Raw genomic sequence first — 27148 nt, forward strand, 5'->3', positions numbered from 1 at the left:
AAGGTTCATATTTGAAGATATGGGATGGGTCGGGCTGATATTTTCGTAGTGATGATACATGAAAGGCAAGTCTATAAGCGACACCTCCGATTCTTTTCAGGATTTCAAATGGTCCGATGTAACGTGGGCTCAACTTTCTTTTCTTGCCGAATCTCATAATGCCTTTTATTAGTGAAATCTTTAGGAAAACTCGATCACCTTTCTCAAATTCAAGATCTCTCCGTCGGTTATTAGCATAACTCTTTTGCCGACTCTGAGCTGTCCTGAGCCTTTCTCGAATTAATGCTATCTTATCTGTGGTTACCTGGACAATTTCTGGCCCCAAAAGCTTTCTTTCACCAACCTTGTCCTAACAGATAAGTGACCTGCATTTCCTTTCATACAGGGCTTCATATGGTGCCATCTGAATACTGGCTTGGAAGCTATTATTATAAGCAAACTCAATCAGGGGTAAATGGTCATCCTAGCTCCCTGTAAAGTCAATGACACAGGCCCTCAGCATATCTTCTAAGGTTTAGATGGTCCTCTCCGATTGTTCATCAGTTTGGGGGTGAAAGGCAATGCTAAAGGTGAGTCTCGTCCCTATGGTCGCCACGCTCGGGTGAGCCGGAGGCCCTCGCGGCACCGTGCGACTTGACGCCCAACCCGATGCCCACCGACCATGCTGCATAGGTGAGCCACGCTCGGGCATCCCACCGGCCGTCGAGGTCCCCTGCCTCCAACCGTGCCTGTGGTGATGCACCCAGGCGGGCAACGTAGTGGAATTTGGCATACAATTTCTTTTCTTTTAATATTTACAATACCATTCTTACATGTTGTTCATGTTCCTTCTGATTCTTGGAATAAATTAAAATATCATCGATGAATACCACAATAAATTTATTTCTAAGAATTTACAGTATCTAAAATTCTCTAACAATATACAAGAAAAATAAATTTATTTCTAAGAATTTACAGCATTTAAAATTCTAACATAGATAAAATATCACAATTTTATTAAAAGGATTATTTTTTGAGACAACGAGGTCACTTACAGTTGCTCATCAGATTTGATTCATCGGAACTATATATATAGGTCTGGACCTTCAAAATGGTCGAAGAGATTCAAGGTTTAGACTCCCTAAGCTTTACTTTGTACGGTTACTACTCTCGCCTTTTTATTTTCTTTGGAGGAACTAACCCTTGTCGGATGGTCAAGCCCCTTGAAATTGCCTATTACATGGCAGAAGTAAAAATTATATAAGCGAAGGAAGACCTCATTACTAGGCTGCTAAAAATGGATGGTTGGAGAAGGACTACTTCAAGAGAAACATCGAAGCGTGCTTTCCTATTGTCCTCCAAACTCGTACGTATATAAGGGATAGAAGGGAGAACACTTTCTTTCTCCTTCTTTTTTCTAATGATTTACAATATCTAAAATTCCTAACAGTAAATAAATTTCACAATTTTACTAAAAGTTTATTTTTTCAAAATAATGAGGTCGCTTGCGCATAAAATTTATCGCACCTAAAATTCATGATAATAAGCGGAAGTAATTATTTCATTTCATTTTTAAAAAGAATAGATTATTTTTCAAGATAATGAAGTCACTTACCTAAAATATTTGAGAGGGAGCGTCCGATAAAAATTCGGTTAAAGAGATGAGCTCACTGTGTTTATAAGAGGGAGAGCGAGAGTGGAGTTCTGTAAGACGACGCCTTACCCTTCACCCTATTTAAATCTTTTAAAACGCCTCCACCTCATGTATGAGGTGTAGCGTAAACGTCCGCCTTTAACACATGAAAACTACGTCCATTAAAGGACGTGGCAATGCAACAAAGCTTAAACCAATTGAAGGTAAAAGCTTTTGAAAGTAGTGATGGTCCTTAAAGACCATCACGCTCATATGGACCATCACGGTCATATGGACCATCACTTATTAAAAGTTTCTTTTCTTTTCTTTTTTGAAATTTTAGGATTATTACAAAAGTAAATGCTATTGATCTCATTTGTTTGATCATGTTCGGATGGTTGAGAGCATATCTAAATATTTTGATTTTTTATGCATCAAATTAAAATAAAATATTGGTCATCTATACTTTTTACCCTCATGCACTACTAAAAAATTTTAAAATGAAATAACCTAAATAATCCTGAAACTTTTGGGTGTGTATGTGCCTGAAGAAGGCGTACACACCTTCAAATTTTCCTCTCAATTTGATTTTGATGAAGAAAATTAACATTATTAGTTATTGGAGTTTGGGGAATTTGGTCACTATTCAAGCGCGCGAACTTACTAAAAAATGAAAAGTTTCCACTTCCACTTTTGGGGGGTGGGGGAAGTCCAAACTTCTAAATTATCCCTATTGCCAAACTTAGCGCTTGTACAGTGCCCATGAAATTTTGACTTTTAGAACTTAGATTTCTAGTCGCCAAAAGCCCCTAAAAGTTTCGAAAAGATAAAGGTCTCATTGTTGCTATTCAAACCTAAGGACCCTATTGTTTTGCATTCTTGCTTACATAAAAAATGCTGCCAAAACGCCCCAAGACTACAACAAAAAGGGCCTCTTTATTCCTAAAAGACATAAACAATGTCGGAAATAGGGTTTTATCTTTGTTTATAAAAAAACAAAAATAAATTCTTCAAAATTGAAGGTAACCAATGCTATTCAAAATTGAAGGTAAGCAATGCTATTTATTTGGAAAGAATATTGCCGATAGATATTATACTCCCTCAAAAGTATACTGTCCATTTAATCCCTTGGGTAAAACACCATCTAGGATTAATTTTAGAACTTCAAATAAAAAAAATTTTCCTAATTTCATCTGCATTGGAAAAAAAATAATGTTTCAAGTTTGAATAGAGACCATCCAATTTTTAGATGGTGAGATCTACGTGTTCGAGAACTCAAATTTCATTTTCTTTTCTTTTAAAACTAATTATCGTGTTCGAGAACTCAAATTTCATTTTCTTTTCTTTTAAAACTAATCATCTGGTGATTTTTAGGTATTTCCCAAAACTTCTAATTAAAAGATAATCCTTTGAAGTATGTCTTTGACTAAGGGAGCAATGTAAACTATGCTCCATTGGGAGTATGGTATACGTGCCCATGATTAGTAGCATGTGTCCAAAAAACCGTTATATTTCTCCACTCTTTACACGAAGAAAATACTCATTTTATCATGCGTACTATATCGGAGAGAGAGAGAGAGAGAGAGGTGTTATCAAGATCAGACCAGCCACCAAATCAGTGAGGGATTTCGTCAAGTCAAAACAGGTCCACTTATTTGTCAAACTAATTGGATCAAATTTAAAAAATTAAAAAAATAGAGATAAAAATAAAAACAAAAATATTAAAAACATGATATATTTTTATCATGTTGGTTGAACCAGCTAGAACCGAGCTAAAATTGCTCAAACATTTATTTTAACTGATTTTTGGCAAAATATAGTTTTAACTTTGAACTAAAGGGGCCAATCTGTAGTTCAACCGGTCATACCACCGAGTCTGAATAACTCTTTTTGATGGTGTGCTCGTTACTTTTGTTGCACAAGCAGGGAGGGGGGCGAAGTTTCCTTGAGTGACACCTGCTTTAAAAGAGCCAGGAGCCATGGAGGTAGTGGTTACTGATGAAGTGCGCATGTTATTCGCACAATGATCCCTAACCGGCTTTGACAAATTATCGAACTTAGGATCATGTAAGACCTCCATAAAAAGATTTTTGCCATTTGAAATTTTGGGGATGCACATTTGACCGGTTCAAAATGTGGATTTGTTTATAAAGAGACCATTTATCTTTTGTACATGAAAGTCATAATTATTTTCACTCGTTAGATGTCAAATTGGATAGTTTGGGATGAGTAGTGAAGTCCGATATTTTTTTTTTTTTTTTTGAAGTTTTGTGTCAATTCAATGACACTCTTACAACCACCCATTTTGAAATTTAAAGGACCAAAATGATTGTGACATCCACGTGCAAAAGATAAATAGTCTCTTTGTAGACAGCCCCTTGAAATATATCGATCAAAATGGAAAACCGCTTTAGAGGAAAAAAGTTATAAGTGATTCTATTGAAATACCCCTTCTAGAATTATAATCCTAAATAAGCTTTATGGTTTACAAAAAGCCGACCACTTCCGATTAAAAGAAAAGGGAGTTAAACCCCATTCACACCTTTTTCACTGTTTAAATTACAATAAGTATCTTTTTATTTTATAATGACCCTATTAGGAAACTCATAAGAAAATTAAAAGAGACCTCCTAAATTTCATTTATCGATGGATTACTAAAAATAAATAAATGTTACAAATAGCCTTTTCTTTTAATTTGAAGGGATGGACCAAGGGTTTACTTAGGAATATGACAATTTTGTTGAGGTTGGGGGTGGGGATGGGTGTTGGTGTCATGCATTCCCCCACCAAAACATAATACATATTATGTGAAAAAAACCGAGTTCTAAAACATGGTTATCGTAAGGTCCCATACCAAAAGATCCCTCCGAACAGCCACTCATCGTGGTTCTTACGAGGACGGCCATCCGTTGAGCCTTTTTTATAATAACTTCAGCATTAAATCTAAGAAAAAATTTATATAAGGTTGAGGTTCTAAATGCACCTCAAAAATTTAATAGAAGAAGTTATTTTGATGTTGAAAACCCTTAAATCCAATCATCTCGATATTGAGATATATGGACGTAAAGCCTTGAAAATAGTACATCTTGTAATGCATTATCTAGGCCATTAATTTGTAAACTTTTCAAGTATTTATAGATATGTTTGATCTACACTATTTTGTAAGCTTCTAAATTTTATAATTAGAGATAAAAATAAATTTTCAAGTCATCATAAAGATTTTTGGTAGTCAAATAACATCTTTTTTATACTATTTGAAGGTGTGCCTTATTTTGAATCTTTAGGGCCTCAGCCTTATATAAACCAGACCCTTTACCTATAGCCTCTATTTTTGGGTTATTTTATTTTATTTCAGTTTGCCAATATAGATGATCTAAATCACCTATTCAGCCAATCCTGATCAGGATCAGTGGTTGGGATATCAACCCACTGACCCATGGCTCTAAGGGTGGCAACAGGTTGGATACGGGTCGGGTCCGGCTGGACCCAAACCTGAATAGTATTTGGGTCCAGGTTTTGGACCCGAACCCAATCAGTCAGGTCTTGGGACTGGTTGGATCCATTTTTCTCTTTTATTTTATATATTTTTTACTATCATATACCCATATTATTGGCAACAAGATCACAATCACCAATCATTAGCTTTCAAGTCGTCTGATTTGTCGTTTAATAACTAAAGATGACTACGAGTTCTTATTGTATACGATCCTTAATACACCGAAACGAATAAGACTTGAAGTATTTTATCTGCAACAGTTTATGGGTATGGGTCGAGTCCAATCTGACCTAGACCCAGAGCCAAATAATATTCGGGTCCTGGTTTGGACCCAGACCCCACCCGTCGAGCCCATATATGGACCCGTGTCAAGTATACTCGATGGGTCTCAGGTCGGGTCTCGATCTCTTGCCACCCCTACATGGCACTTTAGACCACCAATGAGCATTTAGGGAAAAAATATATCTCAACTTCTAATTTTAAAATATTTCGAACGGTTCAAGAATTGAATGGTTTCAATGCAATCAGAAGATGTTAATCTAAGGACATGTAAAGTCTCCGTAATTTTTGATGTCCATTTATTTATTTATTCGTTGGATAAGGTCGAGTACGTTGCATATAATATTTTGGCTATACATGGTGCTAAACCAATACAAGTCTCTCTCTCTCTACCTCTTGTGGATGGATCCCTTCACATTGGAATCCACCTCACCAAAGCGAAAATGAAGGTTTACAAGTTAATACTTGCCATGTTTGTTCGTAATCCACAGCCATTGAAAAATCTCAAAATCCAATCGCTGAGGTTAGAAAGGGAAAAACTTTTCAGAGTGGTGTTGAGGCTTGACAAATGCATGATGCAATCCAGGCCGTTCAAGAGTTCATGCAAGTTGCCATTCGTGTGTGTAAGAGAGAGAAAGAGAATGGAGATCTAGAGAGAGAGAGAGGGGAACTCCTTGATAAGAATAATGATGCGAGGAAGAGATTTCCTAGAGAGAGAGAGGGGGGTCAGACAACGAGAGGGGAGGGGGAGGGGGTGGCCAGGGCGAGCCACTGCTGGGAGGTTCCCTCAGTTGGAAAGCTGCTGCTCTCCCCTGTTTCTCCATGCGTGCTGCACTCTGCAATCTGTCAACACAGGCGTGAAAAGAAATTATTTCCAATATTCACCTGTAGAGAGAGAAACTTGGGACATATGTGAAAAGAGATTGAGTAGTGAACCAACCACCTGTGCGGGTTGATCAGTGAACAGAGTTGAGCCCGATTCAGATAGCCGAGGGTTCCTAACAACGGGCTTTATGGGCAGAGAAGGGTGGCTGTCTTGCTCCATTGGGGGGCTCGTCTCTGGCATTGCCTCCGGCTCCTGCATCGCAACCCTGGCGCCCATGCCGGGCCACAGAAACGTCCCAAGAGGCCTACACACTCTGAATCCACTTTGCAGCTTCATCGGCTTCGGCGACTTGACGACAATTTCGGCATCTTGAGCCACACTAGACATCTCTGAGCCAGCACCCTCTTGGCTTGGCCTCTGAGTCGACTTTGCCACACCGATACTCTCGTAGTGGGACTCTACCTCTTTCTGTAAGCGTAAGCCGTTTAGTAGAGGAATGTAGCGCTTTTTGAGGAGGGCAGGTTAGGTAATTACCTTAAATTTCTCCAATGAGTTGGAGATTTGGTCGACCTGTGCCTCTAGATGACTCTTTTTTATCATGAGCCCATTGAAGCCCTCCTGAAACTATTCACATTAACATAATTAATATAAATAATAAAAATATAGAAAATGAAAAGCCCTACAAATTGTCAGTTACAAAAAAAGGATAAAAAATATAGAAATTTGACAGTTCCAAAATTTTCGTAAAAAATTAGCGAAAGATTCGAGTCTAAAATTCTTGGGATTTCGTTCGATTGGTGAGAAACGAGCGCTTAAACAAAAATTCTGGAGAAATTTTGGAAACACTTTTTCGTGTAAGCCCCAAGTGTGGGCACAATTGAAGAGTTCAAAAATAAATAAAATGAAAAACGGAATGTATATTATATACCTGAATGTATTTTGCAAGATGAGAATCATAGGGAGGACACGTGGCGGCTTTCCTGCCCTCCTCTTTGATATCGACGGAGGCCGTAGCCGGAGGAACCAAAGCTTCAAAAACCCTGCATATAAGTCACAACCCGTAAGAACGGTCCAGATTGACCGAGAGTTTAAGTCTTTAAACGCTCATACAGGCGGTCCGTTAAGATGAACGAAGAAAAAGGGCATGATAGTGATTTTAGAAAACACGAGGGGTTGTTTCGTCACTTCAAAAGTGGAGGGAAAGGAAAACAAGTGGGACCCATAAACCGTTACAAGAATATTCCGTTTTAATTGCCAGCCATGTCACTTTTCCCGCCATGGTGTAAAATGCTCCGGGATCGTTCCTGTTATTTCAATCATTTCGTGGGGCATTTTGATTGGGACGCAAGGTCGTCCTGGTCAGCTTCATCCGTGCATGCATGCTTGAGGGAATAAGATTGAGAAGGCTCTTACCCCTTGACTCGAGCCACGTCTTCCACGAGCCGCTGTACCACCTCATCATCCCTCTCCTTACCACAACCACCCCTGCAATGCTCGCACCGTCTCCCGCCTTCCTCGGCGGGCTTCCATCCGAGCGGCGGCTCCCAGTAGAGGTCCGGCACCCCCGCTTCTCTCCTGAGTTGCATCAGCGAAGCCCCCTCCAGCCAGTACTCCATGGCGCCCTCCGCGTTGTGCCTGCGCCTGAACCGCTCTCCCCCCGGGACCTCGACGTCGGTCATGTGCTTGAGGAGGTGGTCCAGGAGGCCCGTGTCTCCTATGTGCTTTCTCGCCTCCTCTCGGAGCACCGGCCTGAGGATGGGCTTGCCTAGCACCGCTCCTTTGGCCCTCATTATGTCTATCAGCTTCTGCTGCGCAACTCGGTATCTGCGTTTTTCGAGTTCGAGACTTCGAGCTCAAGTTTATATGAGAGAGAGAGAGAGAGTCCTAAGTTTCTATGAAATTTCATTCAACACTTACCTTTCCGAAGACCATCGACCTTGCATCTCCTTCACCATCCTGCGGCCTCCTTTCTCTCTCCTCGCCGCTTTTATCACTCTACTCGATTCCTCTGTGGAGTCCTTGTAAATCCTCTTGCTTCCCCTCCTCTCCCTCTCCAACGATATCAAGGCTGGAAGCTTCTCTCTATGTTTACCCAAAAACCTTGCCTTCTTACGGGTCCCCCACACAATTAACCTGCCGGAAAATAAATTTTCAGGCTGCTGCAAATTTTCTTTTGGAGTTTCTAAACATTTCTCCAGGGATTCTGTATCGGGTTTTCTCAAGTCCTGGTCTTTTTCTGGCATTTGCGAATCAGCTTTTCCAGTGACTTGGCTTCCTTCAAGCAATTTGGAGTCTGATTTCCCAGCAACATGACATTTTTCCGGCGAATGAGAATTGGGATTTCCTGCAATTTCGAAGTTTTCTGGCGCTTCGGAGTTAGCTTTTCCAGTAACTTGACATGTTTCCAACATAGGGGAAATGGGTTTTCCTGCAAATTGACAGTCATTGGGGGACAGGGATTGGGGATTTTCAGAGACTTGCGCATTTCCTGGTGGCCAGATTCCGGCGACCTGACTTTTCTCCGATGTCTGGTTATTGAGTTTTCCAGCATTTTGAATGTTTGACTTGTAATGGGGTTTTCCGCGGCCTCGAACTTGTTCAGGTGACCAGAGATCAGGTTTATCTGCATTCAGAGAGCTCTGAAAGGGATTTTCTGGCGGTTTTTGGAGGACCCAGAAGCTGCGGAAGTGACCGGAGTTGGAAAGTTCAACATCAGGAACGGGTCGCCGGAGAACTCTTCCGGCGTATGTGATGCCCATGACGAACTGCTCGTCGAGGTCTGGGTGTTTAAGTCTTTTAGCGCGCAGGACATTTTGGTCCGAGAAGTGTTTTCGGAGGGAGAGAGCGCTCGGAAACTTCACGGCCACGTTGTGTGCGGTCTTCTCGGTTACCTGCACGAGAAATAATTATTGGACCTGTTTAACCATAATTATTTCTTTTCATTCGGATTATTTGTGTAATTAAACAGTTAGATTTGGGTTTTAATTACCTCTCAAAATGACTAATTGTTTAAGCTGCATTGCGAGATATCATGTGACTTTTTTTTTTTTTTTTGTCGGGACGATGAACGGTCAAGATTGAGCCTAAGAGGGGACTTACAAAATGGAAATGTCTGGGCTGTCCACGCAGATTCATTATCGCCGGTTTCTGGCTCTTTGATATTCAAGGTTTCAGACGCATGGGGGAGAGACAACGGAAGTAAGGATTTTGGAGAGAGACGATGTGAATACTGTTTGAAACTTTGAATAGAGAGAGAGAGGGGTGTGGGGAGGAAGAAGGATGTATGGATTTCAGTCTGGAGAGAGAGAGAGATGCACAATATTGGTTTGGATTAAAAAGCTTTGTAAACCGAATATTTTAGAATGATTAACTAGATTGTTTAGGTGGGGTACACCGAATTTGGATTATCTGATAAACATCAATATGATTTGTAACAGTAATTAAAAAATGAAGAATAAAAATATTCGGTAATAGGGTTTGTTTGTCTCCATACCCGCACAACACGAATGATCTTGAGGTGAATGGGGGATTTAAGGGGCAGTCTCATGTGGTCGATCTCGTAGAAGCAATTCAGCGTTATCTTCCCTGTGCATACCTCACACTTTACACTCCATACTCCAGAACAAAAAAAAAATAATAATAATAATAATAAACTTTCTCCCACGACAAATATAATAAAACAGAAATAAAAAATTACGTACTGCACTCACAGTTGGAATATTCAGTTGACAGATGAGTCATCGGACCAGGCTTCTCTCCCTCCACTAGTTCACGATTACATCCCTCCTGCAATCCATTTTTAACGAAAAAAAAATTCCTCAAAATCTTATCTCTCCTCTCTCTCTCCCCTCCTGCAATCCATGTTTAACCAAAAAAAATTCCTCAAAATCTTCTCTCTCTCTTTGTGCTTTCACGGTTACTTTTCGGCAAATCTGAGGGATAATGATTACCCATTAACTTCCCTCATGCCACAACTCAATAAAAATACCTCAAAATCACAGGGTAAACGTCGGATATTTGCCCATGGAAAACGACTGGTAATAATATTTGAGAAAGTGCATCTCCGAAAATAGGATAGGAGGGGTTGAGGCCGACATTCTTACCGGCTTTTCATCCGCCGATCTCTGATATAAACCGGCTTTTGCCGGAGATGGCTCGATGGCGACCGGATTCTCTGTTGCCGGCGATCGGCTAGGATTTCCTCCTGCACAGGCATGGCTCAGCATTTAATGCTCTAAGATACGTGACAAAAATGGCCTTCCGTTAGTTCTATACTTCGCTAAAATACCCCTCCCTCGTTGGTGAAGTGGATTAGGCAGAAAGACGCTCGAAGTAATTGACTAAACCGCCATCCCTCATCCAATCAATTTTACAGAAATGCCCCCAGATTATTTAGTGAAATGAACGAAGAACCTCCAAACATAAATGAGTTTTTCTAAGTGAAGGGTTACTGGGGGGAAAATATTGGAAGTTTTCAGTCCTTTTTTCTTATTTTAGGTTGGGCGGGAAGTTTAAATGAATGGCCAGATGTGGATGTCTAGGTTTTCAGGGAATCCGGTCCATCAAAATTCCGTCTAGCATAATCAAACACCAAAGTGCTCCTATAGTCTTATCTAATTGTGGGCAAAACTAAGAACAATTAGTTTTGCTTTTTGATTCCCTAATACCAGATGAACAGATCATTAGTTCTGTTAATTAAAATTAGAAAGTAAGAGAGAAGTCAGAATAAGAAGAAATTAATTGGTGCTTTTATTTAATGTAGAAATTAATAAGCATTAAGTAGGTTTGGTCATTAATGAAGCTGTGAAATTAGATAGGAGAAGGAGGTTAGCGTTGAGATTAAATTAAAATACCGAAGTTGAAGCTTCTAAGATTTCTGGGTGGGAGGCAACGGCGATCAAGAGAGGAGGCCGGAAGCAGCTCCTGCTTGTCCGAGTAACAGTATTCCACCATCTCTTGTATCAACGGCTGAAAAACGGCACGGGCAAACATAGAGAGAGAGAGGGAGAGAGAGAGTGTAAAAAAATCAGAATCCAATACTTGAGAAGGAAACACAAAGAGAAATCCGTTCAGTTAAACAAAGGAGCAGAAAATAATGTTAATGGAAGAATTACTGACTGTGTGTTGGAAAATAAGAACAAAACCTACCTTCAATTATAGACTGAAATTCATCATTCCTTCACAAAGAAAGAATTAAAAAAAGACGAGAATTTAACTGATCGAGAATTTTCATTGAAGAAAGGCATCGATTAAAGGATTAAGGATGAAGTGATTCCAGAAAGAAGACGATAAAAATGGCGAAAATAGGTTCCGTACACACAATGGGGCAAAATTACAGAAACAAAGAACGTTGAAAAGCCTCCATTTTTTTTGCTTTTGAAATCTGGTAAAAGAAACCAGGAAGGCCCGAAATTTGTAATGATCCGGTTAATACCGCAAAGAAAGATAAATTGAACATTGAGAAATTGGTAATGATCCTGTTAAATCTTACAAAGAAAGAGAAAGGGAACATTGATAGAGAGAGGTTCTGGTTTTTTGGAGCCGACAGCAATAGGACGATGAAGATGATGTTGATGAAAAGGGAAGTGGTGCTAGAGAGAGAAAATGGCCACTGGTTCTTCTATTACCTAAGGAACGAGAAAATCAGAACCTGTAGAAGTAATCGGAAGCCATTACCTCGTAAAAGAAGCTCTAGTGTCAGGGAAAAAGAACGATCGGAGACCAAATCACATCCAAAAAGAAGCTCGAATTTTCATCTCTTTCTGTTACAGTTAACTTTGAAGAAGCCTGCAAAGGTCAGTTTCAGAGAGAGAGAGAGAGAGAGATTCTGGTTTTTTGGAGTCGACAGCTACAAGAAGACGAAGAACCAGTACTGGATGAAAAGGGAAGTGGTGCTAGAGAGAGAAAATGGCCACTGGTTCCTCTATTACCCTAGGAAAACATAGAAAGGGAAAATCAGAACTTGGAGAACTGATCGGAAGGCATCACCTCATAAAAGAAGCTCAAGCGTCAGGGGAAAAGAACAATCGGAGACAAAATCACGTCCAAAAAGAAGCTTGAATTTTTATCGCTTTCTTTAACATTGAAGAAATCTGCAAAGATCAGTTTGTTTGAGGGAGAGAGAAAGAGAAAGAGAGTAAAAAAAAATCAATCGAATGAAAAAGCGGTTCATTTTACAAAAAGAAACTGAAAAAAAAAAGAATTGAAATCAGGAAAGAAGCCATCCCCAAAAAGAAACAGAAACAATCACTCTGATTTTCTGATCCTCCATTAAAGCAGATAAGTGAGGAAACACAATAAAGAAAATCGTCAAAACAGTTAGCTCCAAGAATAAGTCTTTACTGTGAAATCAAGCACAAGAGACTATCTGAAACAACAAATTTACACAAACAACTCATCTACTTGCGTATGAGGTAGGTAACTGCAGCAGTTTACGAAGATCGATTTCTTTTGGCGTGATTTCTGAGCTCTCTGTGACTTTTACGCCCTGCGGCAAAAGCTGAAGTTCTGGGAGGTTTGGCCCATGAAGATGAATTTAACGAAAAAAAATAAAAAAACGAAAAACAACAACAACCGAATGATGAAGATGCTGTCGTTTAAACTCCTATGACAAAACTACCCTTCATTTTGGATGGAAAGACAGAGGAATCCAATCTTAGTGACCTAGTGACTAAATTAGCCATTTAAAGAGACAAATTCGTATAGAGAAAGCTTATAATGACACCATTTATAGAGAGAAATTAGTATACGGAAAGTATATAATGAGATCATATACTTTTGTTACAAGATTGGTCATTTATTTCATTAACCTAGCTCAAGTATAAAATAATTTTTTTCGAACTTTGTCACACACCCAAGCTGAAGCAAGGTAGAAAATAAGGTTAGCATGTTGGAGTATCCTCTAATCCATCATCTCAATATCAAGATGTGGGGATATGAAAGAAATTTTTATTTTATTTTTTTCAAATCTTAAAAATGTATCTGCTAACAAGTTAATTCGACCAATGTTTGCAATATCAACAGGTTAGATTAGAACAGGCATTGGTCAATTCGGTTTTGACTAATTTTGGTGATCCGACTGGGTATTTTTAAAAAAATAATAAAATATATATAATCCCATAAAATAAGAGATTTATTTATAATGTATTTTTGAATATTTTTTTAATATTTTTATCATTTTAGCAAAAATTGGGAAGTGTTTTAGACATGAATACTTATTTTTACATTTTTCCATTTTTTTAAAAAAAATTCAAAAATACAACTAGGTACAAATCGCTACTATAAAATCTATTTTTTTCACTAATTTTTAACTTCATTTGGATGTTCTTTGTTTAAATATGCTTTTCATATCTTTTTTTTAGAATTTTTTGTAGTTGGTTTTATTTTTTGACATTTTTTTTTACCACTTGATACTTTCTCAGTTAGGCTAGTTGAATCGGCCAGTTTACTAGCTACTCATAAATAGCATAGGAAAAATCGGATGGTTCAAATTCTAATCGCTCGATCAGATTAGAATTGACTAGTGGCCGGTTCAGTTTCGGCCGGTTTTGGTGAACCAGTCGGGTATACTAAATATAAATAAATAAAAATTATATAAAATTTCAAAAAATTAAGGGATTTTATTTATAATGTATTTTTTAATATTTTTTATCGTTTTGGCAATGATTGAAAATTGTTTTGGCCATTAATACTTATTTTTATATTTTTTCATCTTTTAAAAAATTAAAAATACCCCTAAGCATAAATCGATTCTTTAAAATCTATTTTTTCTATTAATTTTCAACTTCATTTAGATGTGTTTTGTTTAATCATGCTTTAAAATATTTTTCATATTTTATTACATTTTTTTGTTTTTTTTCTTCTTTTTTTTAACACTTTTGTTATCGCCCCAAACATGCCTCGTTAGGCCTGTTGAACTAGTCGGTGTACCGATTAGGTCGGTTGAACCGCTTCCAGCCCCATGTCCAATTAAGTATTCCAATTCGAATTTTTCTTCACTACTTGGAACCCGCTCTTTCCAAGGCAGTTCTATTTTTCAAACACTAATTTAGATTGATTATCTCAAAGATTTTAAAGTGTTAATAGATTTATTCAATCTATAGTTTTTGAAATTTTCGAGTTCATGACGTTTTTGATACCTGAACTACATCTCCAAGTAAAATTTAGAAATTTCTACTGTAGGACGGCTAACCCAAACCTCACCCTTTGATAATGATTGCATTTCATAAAATATCGCATCTACAAATGACAACGTAGCTAAATTAACCATGTGACGAAGAATTCGGTCTTGAGAGGCCATTTGACAAATTATTGAATTGACAATATCAATAAAATAGACAATCTACTTCAAAAATCCAATGAGGTGTTTCAATCAACTAATTTTCCAATGAAGTGTTATGTTCTACATAGCATTTCAGTTAAGTACCTCTGCAGCTAGTTTATTAGAATAATAACTTCCCCAAAAAAATAACTAGTTCATCAGAATACCAATATTGCCCCTTCCCCCTGGGTTCATTGAAGGTAAAATCAGGTGGTCTAATCCGTAACCACCTGGTTTGCTCAGAATTGGCTAATGGTCGGTTCCGGTGTGACTGGCCAGGTATTAAAAAAATAAAAAAAAATTATATAAAATCCCAAAAAATAAGGGATTGTGTTTGTAATGTATTTTTTTAATATTTTTCATTAGAGTAATGATCCTATGAGACCCTCCCACAATTTCTAATATAAGAGCGCAATTGGAAATTGTTTGACCATTAATACTTATTTTAACATTAAGAGAAAATATCTCTATAGACTCTAATTTCAACTTTCATTTCTTCCTAAACTCGAAATTTCAAAACCTAACTTCTAACCCCCAAACAACTTAGATCTTTTTTTATTCCAAATTTTAATCCAAACAAATTAAAAAAAACACCTTTTTTTCTCTCTCTCCTCATGTTTTCAATCTCTCTCCTCACATTTTCTCGCTCTAGACTCATCACACTCAAAACCCCACATTCTCTCAGCGAGGGCACTGGTGGTGGCGGAGGGCTGGCAGTGGCGCTGGAGGACGTTTTGGAGGTAGTGGTAGATAGAGAGAAGAATTCATTGAAACCTCAAGATCTTGGAGGGCGCCTTGGGTGACAAGCCCTTTTTTGGAGGGGAAAAATTAGGGTTCGTGGGCGTTGCCGTGGTGCCTTTTGTTTGTTGGTTCCATGCCTATGAGGTCCATGGTGGGTTCAGTGCTGTAGCTGACCGCCCCAAAGTTGATGCTTGGGCCAAGTGTTGCATGGAGAAAGAGGGCGTTTCAAAGGCTTTGCAGGACCCTGAGAAGGTCCTCGAGTTTGTGGGGGTTCTCAAGAAAAAATATGGGGTTGAGTAGAGAGACGTTAGAGAGAGAGAGAGAAAGTGAGGAGGGTGTTGATTTGTGTATATTTTCTGGTTAGGTGAGGTGTCTTTCGTTGTGTTTTAATGGCTGTATACAACTTTTTGGTAATAAAATGGAAAGTAATCGGGAGAGAGAGAAAGGGAATCAGGTCAAGAGAGAAGTTTAAAAAAACAATGTTTTTTTTAAATTTGTTTGGATCAAAAAAATTAGTAAAAAATAAATAAAATATGTTAAAAGATATAACAAAGTGAAATTTTATATAGTAAGAAAGGTTTTGCAACCTTGAATCAATCAATGGAGAAATGAAAGTTGAAAATGGGTAATAATAATAACGCTAACATTAATAATTAGACAAAAGAAATATTCCAACGCATGCTCATGTGAAGAGGGAGAAAAAGAAACTGTTGAGCACAAAAGATCATCCAAAATGAGTATGCCTCGTTATTTGAGAGAGTCTGGATCTAGGCATTGAAATCATTTATAGTTTTAATTTTTAAACTCGTTAAAAATTTAGTAGCCGACCAGACCAGGTTGAACTCAAATTTTTGTACTAGAGCTTTAAGGAAACAAAGTGAATATAAAGGACAGGGCCCAAATACTACCATATTAGTACTAGAGATAACGGATACATGAATTAACATTATGATTTATCAAAAACTGGGGAATGGACCCATTAAAAGGAGACATCACTTCCTTGGAGCTCTCTCTCTCTCTCTCTCTCTCTCTCTCTCTCTCTCTCTTAAATGAAAGAAAATAATAAGGAAATACATAACCATACAAACAGCTTCATCAAAAAATCAACTGGAATCAGACCCCTCTAAAGGACAAACAAATAAAAGAAAATGAGAAAACAGAAAGCAAAACCCATACCAATAACTTTATATGGATCCCTCTAGAATAAATATAAAATTAGAAGAAACAAAGCACAGACGGCTAACAATAAATTTGTCAATTAGAGATGGATCCCTCGGAGGGAAGGGAGAAGAAATGTTGCTAGCACATTAGAGGCGGTGTGTTGACGTTAAGGAGTGAGGGTTTGTAAAGAAGCAGCCTGTGTGAATACCCATACTTTTTGGTGTTCAACGTCAATTCACTTTTCTGTCCGCTCTGCAATTCGAATGAAAAGATGGTCCCTTGCTGGCAAATAAAGAGAAACTCGCCGTGAATTATCATCGGCGTTTTGAGATCCACAAAACCTTGTAAAAACTTTTCAACTTTTTCCCAAGGCCCATTTCTCTCACGTTCTCCCATCTTTTCTCCTTTCACGTCAAAGCCCATATTCCCATTCCGCATTCTTTTCTATCTCCCTCATGAAACCAGCCATGAACAAAACATATCTGCCCCTCCCATTCAAGGAATCTAAACCCAAAATCGGAGTTATCCGGGCGTGGGATTCCTGTGGGCAATGGAAGGCTTTCCTCCCACTCCTCTCTTGCTGTGTCGAAAACCTCGATGCTCTACCCTCCATATTCTTCCGCACAGAACACATTGTAGAATTTTCCGAGCACGCACGTGAGAATGCTGTAGAAGGGAGTGAGAGGGTGTTGAGGGCGGCCAGGAACTTTCCAGTGTTTGATGTGTATAGGGTCCACATTCCAATGTTTGATAAGTATAGGGACCAAAAGAGTGTATTTCAATATATAAAAAGCGGTGCTCACAGGGTTGTAATAGAATCCAAAGATGAAATTGCTCTTGAACTCGAAAGTCTTCTCCATGCCCATAGAATCAAGGGTGATAGGGTTAAAAATGTCAAAGCCAAAGGGGAACTTGTAATCACATAGCATACCATTGCTGCACGCCAGACTGGACGACTGGAACTCAAATGATGGGAGGGTTTCGGTTGAGTTTAGAAGGTAAGAGAGAGAGAGAGGGTATAGCATAGACAGGGTGTAGAATTTGGTTTGGCAACAACAAGAGCAAAGGGAGTGGATGCTGAGGGAGGTGCGAGATAATGGGTTCATGCAAAGGAGAGAGAGAGGAGAGGACTTCATTCCGTCGCTTAGAAACACATCTGAACCTGCCAAGGGCTTTTACAGGGAGTCCCAATAAAATTCGTTCCATAATATCATCACATATATGAAGGTCTTGCTCGGTCCCTGAAACTTCATGTGATCTCCTGTTCACAAATAAGAAACTCTCTCTTCCTTCCACCTTTGGATACCGATTTCTTCCTTTTTGGGTATGAAAGACCTTCATGAATGAGAAATTCGGGGGTAGGAACCTCATCCAACATCTTATTTGCTCCTTTCAATACTGACCTCTTCTTTTTGTGCCACGACAGTTCTTCAAGAATAGGGATTTCAAGGGAAGGAACCTCAGCCAATCTCTTCCTCTCTGCCATTACGCTCTTTGCATTTTCATCTAATGTCTCCTCTACTCTTTTGGCCATGGCTACTCTCTTTGAATTTTCAGGTAACAACTTCAGCAGCACATGATTGACCATGATTGAATGATAAGAGGGTGTAGCGTTCAACTAGTGTTTCCCTGATAAATGAGAGATAAAGATATGTAATTGATTCTGATACTAATAATAACATTTCTATAATTAGTTAGGAAAGAAATTCTTGGTAGATCCTGATAATAAGGCCTATGTTTCAGCATCAATTAGTTAGGAAAGAAATTCTTGGTAGATCCTGATAATAAGGCCTATGTTTCAGCATCTAAAGGATACAGAACTCAAAAGCCCATGTCCCCATTCAATTTACAAAAGGTTCAATTCAAATTCCAATGAACCTACCTCTTTGACCATTTGCGAATAATATACTCATGCGAGTTGGGAGCAACTTAAGCCTAAACTTATCCCATCCTCCGCTAAAATCAATTGCAATAAAAAAGCAAGCAAACTTACTATTATTACTCTTCAAAACCATGGAGATCAATAGAATGCTTATCAATTAAGAAACTTCAGTTTTCAAAAGTAATAAACAAAGGGAAAGATCAGCAAAACCCTAAAATTTACCCTATAGGAAAAACTAAAGCAATATTTAAATTATCATATCTTTTTAAACATAATTCAAGAAACCTAAAGGAAAAGTATGAGATTTCACAAGGCCATATTGAATAGACGAAAATTAATTTCATATTGTATTTTTGTTGCTTATTTTAATGTAAGTTCAATATAAAGATAACTTAATAAAAATAATTCAAATATAAATATCTATTTTGATCGATATTTTTTAAAATATCTTTAATTATTTTTAGTTTATTCTCCTTATAAAAATGAAGGTAAAATCCAAACTTCAAATAAACGTAATTTTTAAATTAAAAGTAAAAATAAAAAATTAAATTAATGTACAAACCATTTAAAGGTGCTTGTGCACCTTTTGGCTGTCCACAGCAGCATGTGGACGCAACGACCCAAACTTAATCCCCAACAGTCACTGCCCATGAAATTTTGTACAGCAACAATATTATTCATTGTTTAAACTCTTTAATTTTGTTAAATGCTCCTTTTTACAGAGAACGGAAAATATAGGGAAAAAAATAATACATATAGGAGATTCTTATATTCCTATTCTACTTTATTATTTCAAATTTCAAATAAGTCAAAAAATTATTTAAAAATATAAGAACTATTTTACACTGAGTCAAAAAATTATATCTGAAAATAAAAGAATTGGAAAAATTTTACTTTGTCTCGCACAATTCAACAACGAACTAGTGCTAGAAAAAATAAATAAATAAGATCATGCCAGAGCCAAGCTTAGCAATTCTAGAACTTCATATGACAGCCAAATCTTTCACAAAAGATGGGAAAAATTTTGACGCCAAACCCCCCTTATTATAGACTTTACAATCCTATGGACTCTAGGAGAGAGTATTTCAATACATCTTTAATATCCTAAAGAACCCATGAGAAATTTGGGTATAAGGGATTAGATTTATTTTACATTGCGTAAAAATTAAAATTGAAAATCCTCACAAATCGGGAACAATTATTATTTTGAATGTCATTATCCCACCAACCAATTGGTTCTGGAACCCACATCACCTACACAAGAACCCTACATCATCGTAGAAGTCCTGAATTGATTCCGGAATATAAGGCCCTTATTAAATCAAATAAATTCATTTTTCATCTCCTTAACTCCATATTTGCATAAATTATAATTTATACCAATGTTTTAAAACCAGCCTTAGGCCAAGTACTTGGCCTGGCCCAATGGGCCCAAGGTGAATTACTCAGGCAAGTCCAACTAGATTCGCCCAACTACTGTATAGAAAATTGTATAGGGCCAAAAAATCCTAGAAATTTTTTAAATAAAAATATAAAAACAAAAAGTCAAATAAATAAAAAATTGCCAAAAAATCAAAATAAATTTAAAATAAGTACATAACACTAATTTAAAGTTAGGGAAACTTTAAAGGAAACAAAAAATCAAAAATCAAAATAGGGCATATGGAAAAGAAAAAAAAAAAAAAACTTACCAAGCTTTGCTAATAACATCCAAATCCAGCGTTTGAAAACTGGATTGTCCACCCTATATATCCATGTCGGATCTCAATTGGATCGGGCCAATAGAAAAGAAAGAAAATAAAGTAAAAGTCAAAATAGGGGTTCATGGGGTGGGGATTACAGGGATTTAAGAAAATACAAGACAAGCTTAAATAAAAAAGAAAAGAAAAAGGGAAATGAAATAGAAGAGGGTGGTTTTAGAGGGGCAATCGGGTCATGACCAATACCTTCCTAAAATCAGTTTGGTCTAGTCTATTACAAATTTAAAGAGCATCGAATTCATTCATTTATTTGAAAAGACAATAAGTTATAATCAAAAACCTACATGAGTTGTTTTTAAGACATAACCCTTCCTCAAAACTAACTTAAAGAGAAGGACGGCCCGGCCATCTCAGTGGGAGGGGAGTTATCCATTCTAAAAGTTTAGAGAAGTTATTGGGATGTCCTAAATACATGTACCAATCCCATATCCAAATCTTCTTTCCTTTCCTAGCCATTGTTACCCAATCTCATTAACATGGGCATCTATTTTTCTTAACAAAAACAAGTTGCCTAAATTTCCAGAAAAAATAGAGGAGTTTTTATTTTTACCTGGAATAGGGAATTCATTTTTCTAGTCCGTTACTCAACACTGACATGAATCATTTTTATTTTAAAAAAATAAAATTTCTACATAAAATGATATTAGGAAACTCAAGCGTCGGGCTATTTATTGTTTTGTAGTGATGCAAGAAAAAATAATAAATCAGAAATATAAAAATAAAATAAAATAAAATTTGACAGATTATACCCTCTCTAGTCTTGAAAAGAAGTCCATTCCACGATCTTTTCACAAAATCAACTCTTTCTTTATTCTCCAATCACTACTCTACAAAGAAAGGACCTCTTTCATTTAAATACAAATTAAAAAATTATAAATAAATAACAAATAAAAATAGAAAACTAACTCAATCTCTCCCTTATCTCTTAAAAAAAAAGTCTAATATATCCTAACCAACCCAATCATACTAATTCATATCCATATCCATCTACCTTTTAAATCTCTACAACTAATAAACTACAAGAATAACCTCAAAAAAAATAAAACTCTAAATAAAAATATTTTCTAAGTCCTAGAAAATATAAATAAAATAAATTAAAAAATTATTCTTTATTTGCATAACTTAAGAAAGATAATTAACGGCATTGATAAAGGAAAAGTGATATGTGCTTCAAGGGACATAGTTCTAAATTATTACATTGATGTTCCCTAATGCATCGATCCTAAGGATGGACGTGAAAAACAGGTACTCCCTTGAGACAAGAACGATGATTTAAAAATTTTCTCCAAAAATTTAGGAATATCTCCATGGAGTTATGCATGCTCGCATAAGACAATCTCTAAACTGCAAAAGCTAGGAGAAAAAACACTTGTTTCTTGATCCGCAGATAACCCATCAACCAAACAATTGATTTCTCCCTCAAACTGCTAGCAAATTACTTGATATGCGATTCATTCGAAATCAAATTCAGGCTTGTACATTTGTTGGAACGTATCAAGCTTTTGAAGAGATCAACCATCGAAACTTTCATCAACGATGCTCAAAGTCTCTTATTTAATATATTTTTTTGGAGGCTAGATCAAAGAATCTTTAATGGATATTGTGCAATAATGGTCTAGGATCAATTTAGTCCAGGAATACTACTTTAAATAAATGAAAAATTATAAATACCAACCCCCCAAAAAACATTTTACTTTCGGCACATTTTATATCAAACAGGCACATTTTGAAGATAAGAAGCCAGTCTGACACATTTTTATGTGGGACCGGCACATGTTGGACGTGAAACATGTGTTAAAATTGAGGGTATTTTGATAAAAAAAAAAATCAACTTTTTTATTTTGGGATGGTTGGGTGCAAAAGTAAATAGCGATGGGGTGAATAATGTAGAATCAAAAGTTTTTTTTGGTGGTGGGTGGGGGGCAATACCCAGGAAGTACAATTTAGGGTTTGCACAAACATATTCGATTGTATATTGCATTTACATCTCCACCACTTTGGTGGAGTTATGTTCTTCCATCGCTGTCCACTTAAGACAAGGAGATATTTTGTCCACAGCCTTGCCATGGATGGTAGATACAACAAATGGTATACAAATAGCATCTTCGAGCATTGTATGCCGTCTGTGTATGTATAACTAAAGCTGGTCAAGAGTCAAGACCACAAAAAGTATGTAAATCCTATTATTACAAAAAAAAAAAAATTGTCCAAAATTTTCTGAAGTCTATTATAATCCATGTTTGAAAAAACTACCCCCCAAATTTGGAGAACACTATGACCCTCTTTTTTATAACTAAAAATACTTATATTCCAACTTATAGCCATAATAATGCTAAAAAAATTATTAAGAAAAAAAAGAGAGAAAATCTATAGCTATACTAGTGTGGCTGGGGACCACTATCAACAAAAGTAACTGGAAGTCAACACTAATCTTTTTACAAGAATCAATGAATCAAATATACTATCCAAGTAGCTGGGTCAACTCCCCACATCCAATGGCCAAGTTTTACTAAATTTAAAAACTTGGGATGTGCCTGAATTCTGGGTCATATATAATCTGGTATCAGTTTGAGACATAATGCTCATCTCCAGAGTGGTAGGAATGTGGTTTGAGTTGGGAACAAGTAAAGTTTAAATCCTACTATGGACACACTATGTTTCTTATTAACTATTTAAAAATTTTGAAAAACTCATTGGAGTATTACTCAGTCAACTGTTTCGCTCAGCTTGTCAACTCAGTTTTGACAAGGACAAAGTCAGCCACCAAGTTATAGCTTTTAAGAACTTGACAGGTACAATAATTTTTGTCATATAACCAAAATAGGGATGCATATAGTCCTGACCTTGACTTCTCCACTTGCATAATACTTTGCCTTTTCTAGGTGTAAAATAATGAATTTACATGTCATAAAATACATGCTTCTCTTCTATTGAAGGGACACCACTGAATATGGTATTATAATATACATGCAAGCTTAAATTGTGTGCTTCGAGATCAAATGTATATTAACATCGAGATATAATAATAGTGATTTGCATACACAAGCATGACATGAATAAATGCATAAGAATCGATATGGATATGCATAGACATAAGCATCATAGAGGAAAGAGTGGCTTACTGTACCAGTAATTTGTGATTCAAGACCTGGGCTCAGTCACCAGGGTATTTGGAGACCACAGCACAACTGCCACCGGCCGAATTCCAATATTAACCTACCCAAACAAAACGAAATAATTTGATTTATCTCAAAAAAAAATGGGTTGAAAAATATAGCATTTAGAGAAAATGAATATCATTTTAGTTTATATGAAATATCTTGACAAAATTATAGTCTCACTTAATTAGTTATGGAGGGACACTATCACATTCTATTTAAGGATAACGAGCTGAGTACTGTGATAGCAGAAAGCAGAAATTTAGAGCATGAATCTTTCAAATCATTTCTATATAGCTTTTCATGGGAAAAAAGTTTGTGATAGAATGAGTCCATAGTTATTCAATACTTATTCCATTACTTCACCATGAGGCCAGTGTTCATGGCTTGCATAGCAAAATCAATGCACAATCAGACTGAATCCATTTCTAGTTCATGGTGGTTATGGACAACAGAGTCCAGTGTTAGCAAACCTGGCAAGACCACTTGGAACTCAGCCGAGACACCTGCACCCAGCCAGGAAGGGGGCATTACATGCCTACTCAGCATATAGTAACTCGAATGAGCTGTGACTCTATGAGCTTCAGACATATTGCCATTGTTTTCCAAAAATATAAGGGGGTAAGATGCCCAAAGCACATTCTTCCTCATTTCTCCTCAACCCTTCATCATATGGGAAGGCTTTCTATGAGACCCCACCCACATATATAATATATGTGAACCCTATTCTCAGCCATCAAATCTAAGTAGATGGCTAAGATGGCTTGAGTCACAATGTCAAAAATTGACTTTTAACCGTCAGATCTTGATCGGATTGCTCGGAGTTTTTATTTTTAATTTTTATTATATAAATAATTTTAAAGCAAAATTTGGGGCATGCATAGATCTGATAGGGGCACACATCATAAAAATAATCATAAAATATTTTCGGTGATTAACAATCGCCAAAATACCCCTGAAAATTTCAGGGGCATTTTGGCCATTTATTTTTATAGAAAATATTTATTTTTTATTTTCCCAGATTCACCCTAATTTTATGATGGGACGCCCAAACTTTCATCCAAAAATATTTTGTAGAAAAAAATGAAAAATAAAAACAGTGCTTTGTATGACATTGGAGTATGAACAATCATACCCATTCGATTCAGATCGAACGGCTGAGAAGTAGGGTCCCATATAACTTATATGTTGTTGGGGTCACATAGAAACATTCCTCTCATCATATAGGGCCCAAAGTTTATTTGAACAGTCATCTTTGACTGATCTATACATTGAACATATCAATTTCGAGAAAACAAAAAAATTACAAATTGGGGAAGGTCTTCTAACAATCAAGATCCCCCAAGTTTGGTCCTGATATGTGTCTGACTTAGGGACCTTTCCACCGTCTTATGTATTTTCTGGTAGTATTATGGTGTAAATGGTACTAGATTCCTATAGAAGAGGACAACCGTGCATCTTTGCAATCAATGGCCCGTCTTGAGTTGAGAACCATCATCTATCTAAACTTTTAAGGGTTTGCTGGATAGGACGAGGCCAAAACGCCCTCCCCTAGGATTTAGACCTGTTTTCCAGTACAGGCTGTAATATATATGATCTAGTTCTGTGTTCCGTAGCTGACGGAACTGGTGTTAGGTGCTCTGATGCAAAAATACCCCCAAAACAACTAAGATTTGCGACTCGCACTTGGCTATAGGATCACACCTGAAGTTGCAATTGAGATTGAAGAAAATGATTAAATCTAGGAATAAGCTTTTGCGCATCTCAAGGAGTCAACTTGCAAGAGAAGTTAAAAGGACTCACTAAAGAGCCTAAGTTTTGGATAAGTGTAAGCATATTGTGGCCAACACAGCACCACCTGTAGTAGTGCCGAAGTTGGTTCATTCAAACATGAAGCACGATTTTTGTATGAAGAATTACACCATGCAAAACAAGCTAATTGCAATTTCACAACAAAATAAGGAAGATCATTGATGAGACGTTGGCTTACACATTACACTATTGCCCATGCAACAAATAGCTTTCAATTTCAAGTTCCAATTTATATTTATATATTAGTTTGTGATTTATGTTCCTTGGGGTTTTGGCATATTTGACCCTAGCCATTCATATGAATGCATTCAAGTTTTTTCTTTCTCCTAGCATATCATTATCAGTGGAGCCACAGTAAGCACAGCATGAGATGTTGAAGTACTGAATTAGAAGAATAAATCAAGATAAGGTTGCCTAAATTAAAGGCCAAATTAAGCTTGTAATAGTTTGTGCATTGAAATGCATGCTTAGCTCTTTTATCTTGCTTTCTATATAGATGCAAAAGGCGAATTTGGGTACAATACGTGACAAGAAGTAGCACACACCCAGATCCAAAATTCCTCAGTCGTAACTCCTAAATCATAGAGTATTGTAGTGCGACTATTCTATGTGACTGTGACTGTACTCTCAGTGAGATGGTGAGAGATAGAAACTCCAGCTTATAGCGTATCACCAATCATGATCCTCAGCCAAACTTGAGCCACCATGGCTTGTGAGAGAAAATGGAATACATTCCAAAGGATCCATACATCAAGGAGGAACAAGTCGGAATTCAATGTTGCACAAGCCAGTCTACATACACTACAATCCTAACATGAGGAAGAGGCAGCTAAAGATGAAAAATGAAGATCAAATCCAACAACCATGTAGTACATATTTGAGAAAGATTTTGTATAACAATGGCGGGTGCAGCAAGAAGAACCAATCATCAACAAGATGTCCTTAACAACCAAGCTGGTAATCTATTACTGACAACTTCTTCCCAACTTTTTTCACTGTAATGTAACAAAATAAAAGATTCTAGATTCAGAATCTATCTCAAGCAAGAGAAAGAAGTAATGTGGATCAAAAGTGTTCTTTTTTATTTGAATGTTAGAGTTAAGCTTCCCATAACTCTATATTGTGACAATGAAGCAGTGTTTCATATTGCAAAAAATCATGTTTTTCATGAAGGGACTAAACATATTGAAGTGATGCCAAGATCATTCAAACTACTCATGTGAATATAGATCAACTTGTAGATATTTTCACCAAAGCCAATGGATAGGACAGATTACATGATATCACAAGCAAGCTGGGCATGATTGATATCTATGCCCCAGCGTGAGGTGAAGTGTTGGAAATAAAAAGAATAAGTTGTACTGTATTTGATGGACAGAACTGTCATTTATCTAAATAAGGGCCATATTGTCTCTAAGTTGTAATTAGGGTTATTACTTAATGTTATAAGAGGGCCACTCACTTTCTCTCTATCTCTCACATCTATCTCTATCTCTCCCTTCATCTTCTTCTCATCTCTATTTTCTTTTCTGACTCTCTCTCTAGATCCTACCAAATTGTTTTTTTCTTTACTTTAATTTCAACTGAGAGAACTTAAGGGAAGCTCCAATATGCAATAAGATGAGGGAAACTAGACTTAGGTAGGTTGCCCATGTGCAGCTTCAACCTAGGATAGCATCGATTAGGAAGGATGATTTTGTCCAAGTGGAAAGCTCTAAAAGGGAAAAAGGAAGGCCCCAAAGGACATAGATGGAAGTAGCGATAAGAGGTATGGTGGCTTATGGTCTAACTGAGAACAACCTTGATGGAGAGCAATGGCGGCATAGGATTCATATAGCCAACCCCAAATAGTGAGGATAAAGTTTGATGAGGATGATAATGAACTGGAATATGTTTTTTGAAAAGAAGAACAGGTGAAATTGGGGGTTTTCAAATTCATATGGGAAATCACCTAATTCTTCAAGTATCGGGTGATTCTTGGTTTTCAAGCAAAATAGTTGGTTTTGTACAATGAACCAAGCACTTCATGATAAACAGAAGTGATTCTTGTTTCCATAAAGAAACTGGAACTCCCCCTTCCAAGTCAGAACGACGATTTTTT

The 27148-nt window shown here is 37.0% G+C and overlaps 1 protein-coding gene and 1 long non-coding RNA gene across 16 annotated transcripts in view; both read right to left on the minus strand.

Moving 5' to 3' along the window:
- Positions 1-5665: 5665 nt before the first annotated feature.
- Positions 5666-12914, minus strand: LOC18442647 (protein DYAD). 15 transcript variants are annotated; one of them, XM_088854799.1, is made up of 11 exons: positions 12649-12914; positions 11067-11181; positions 10317-10417; positions 9924-9999; positions 9707-9798; positions 8131-9104; positions 7627-8037; positions 7142-7253; positions 6748-6837; positions 6331-6681; positions 5666-6230 (listed from the first exon to the last, which is right to left on the minus strand). In XM_088854799.1, exons 2-11 carry the CDS (start codon positions 11164-11166, stop codon positions 6114-6116), a joined length of 2424 nt encoding a protein of 807 aa, XP_088710925.1. In that variant the 5' UTR covers positions 11167-11181; positions 12649-12914; the 3' UTR covers positions 5666-6113. The 15 variants fall into 15 exon arrangements, with proteins under 15 accessions (XP_088710925.1, XP_088710920.1, XP_088710924.1 ...); XM_088854794.1 differs by having other exon boundaries at positions 6328-6681; XM_088854798.1 differs by having other exon boundaries at positions 12636-12914.
- Positions 12915-16349: 3435 nt separating this feature from the next.
- Positions 16350-27148, minus strand: part of LOC110007943 (uncharacterized) — a 30425-nt gene continuing 19626 nt past the window's right edge. The window contains exons 2-3 of the long non-coding RNA XR_002282293.2: positions 23205-23293; positions 16350-18064 (exon numbers count right to left, since the gene is read on the minus strand). This is a non-coding gene — a long non-coding RNA (uncharacterized LOC110007943). The remainder of the gene's footprint in view (positions 18065-23204; positions 23294-27148) is intronic.

Source organism: Amborella trichopoda, chromosome 13 (assembly GCF_054954075.1).
Source record: "Amborella trichopoda isolate Santa Cruz 75 chromosome 13, AtrichopodaSantaCruz75HAP2 v2.0, whole genome shotgun sequence".
NCBI lineage: Eukaryota > Viridiplantae > Streptophyta > Magnoliopsida > Amborellales > Amborellaceae > Amborella > Amborella trichopoda.

Excerpts from the sequence above, each read along its gene's own strand:
- LOC18442647 (XM_088854794.1), bottom strand. The coding sequence starts at position 11,166 with ATGGTGGAATACTGTTACTCGGACAAGCAGGAGCTGCTTCCGGCCTCC. Across the intron at positions 10,418-11,066 it reads TCTTAGAAGCTTCAACTTCG|GAGGAAATCCTAGCCGATCG; the intron begins GTATTTTAATTT and ends ATGCCTGTGCAG. Across the intron at positions 6,231-6,327 it reads CTGATCAACCCGCACAGGTG|ATTGCAGAGTGCAGCACGCA; the intron begins GTTGGTTCACTA and ends CTGTGTTGACAG.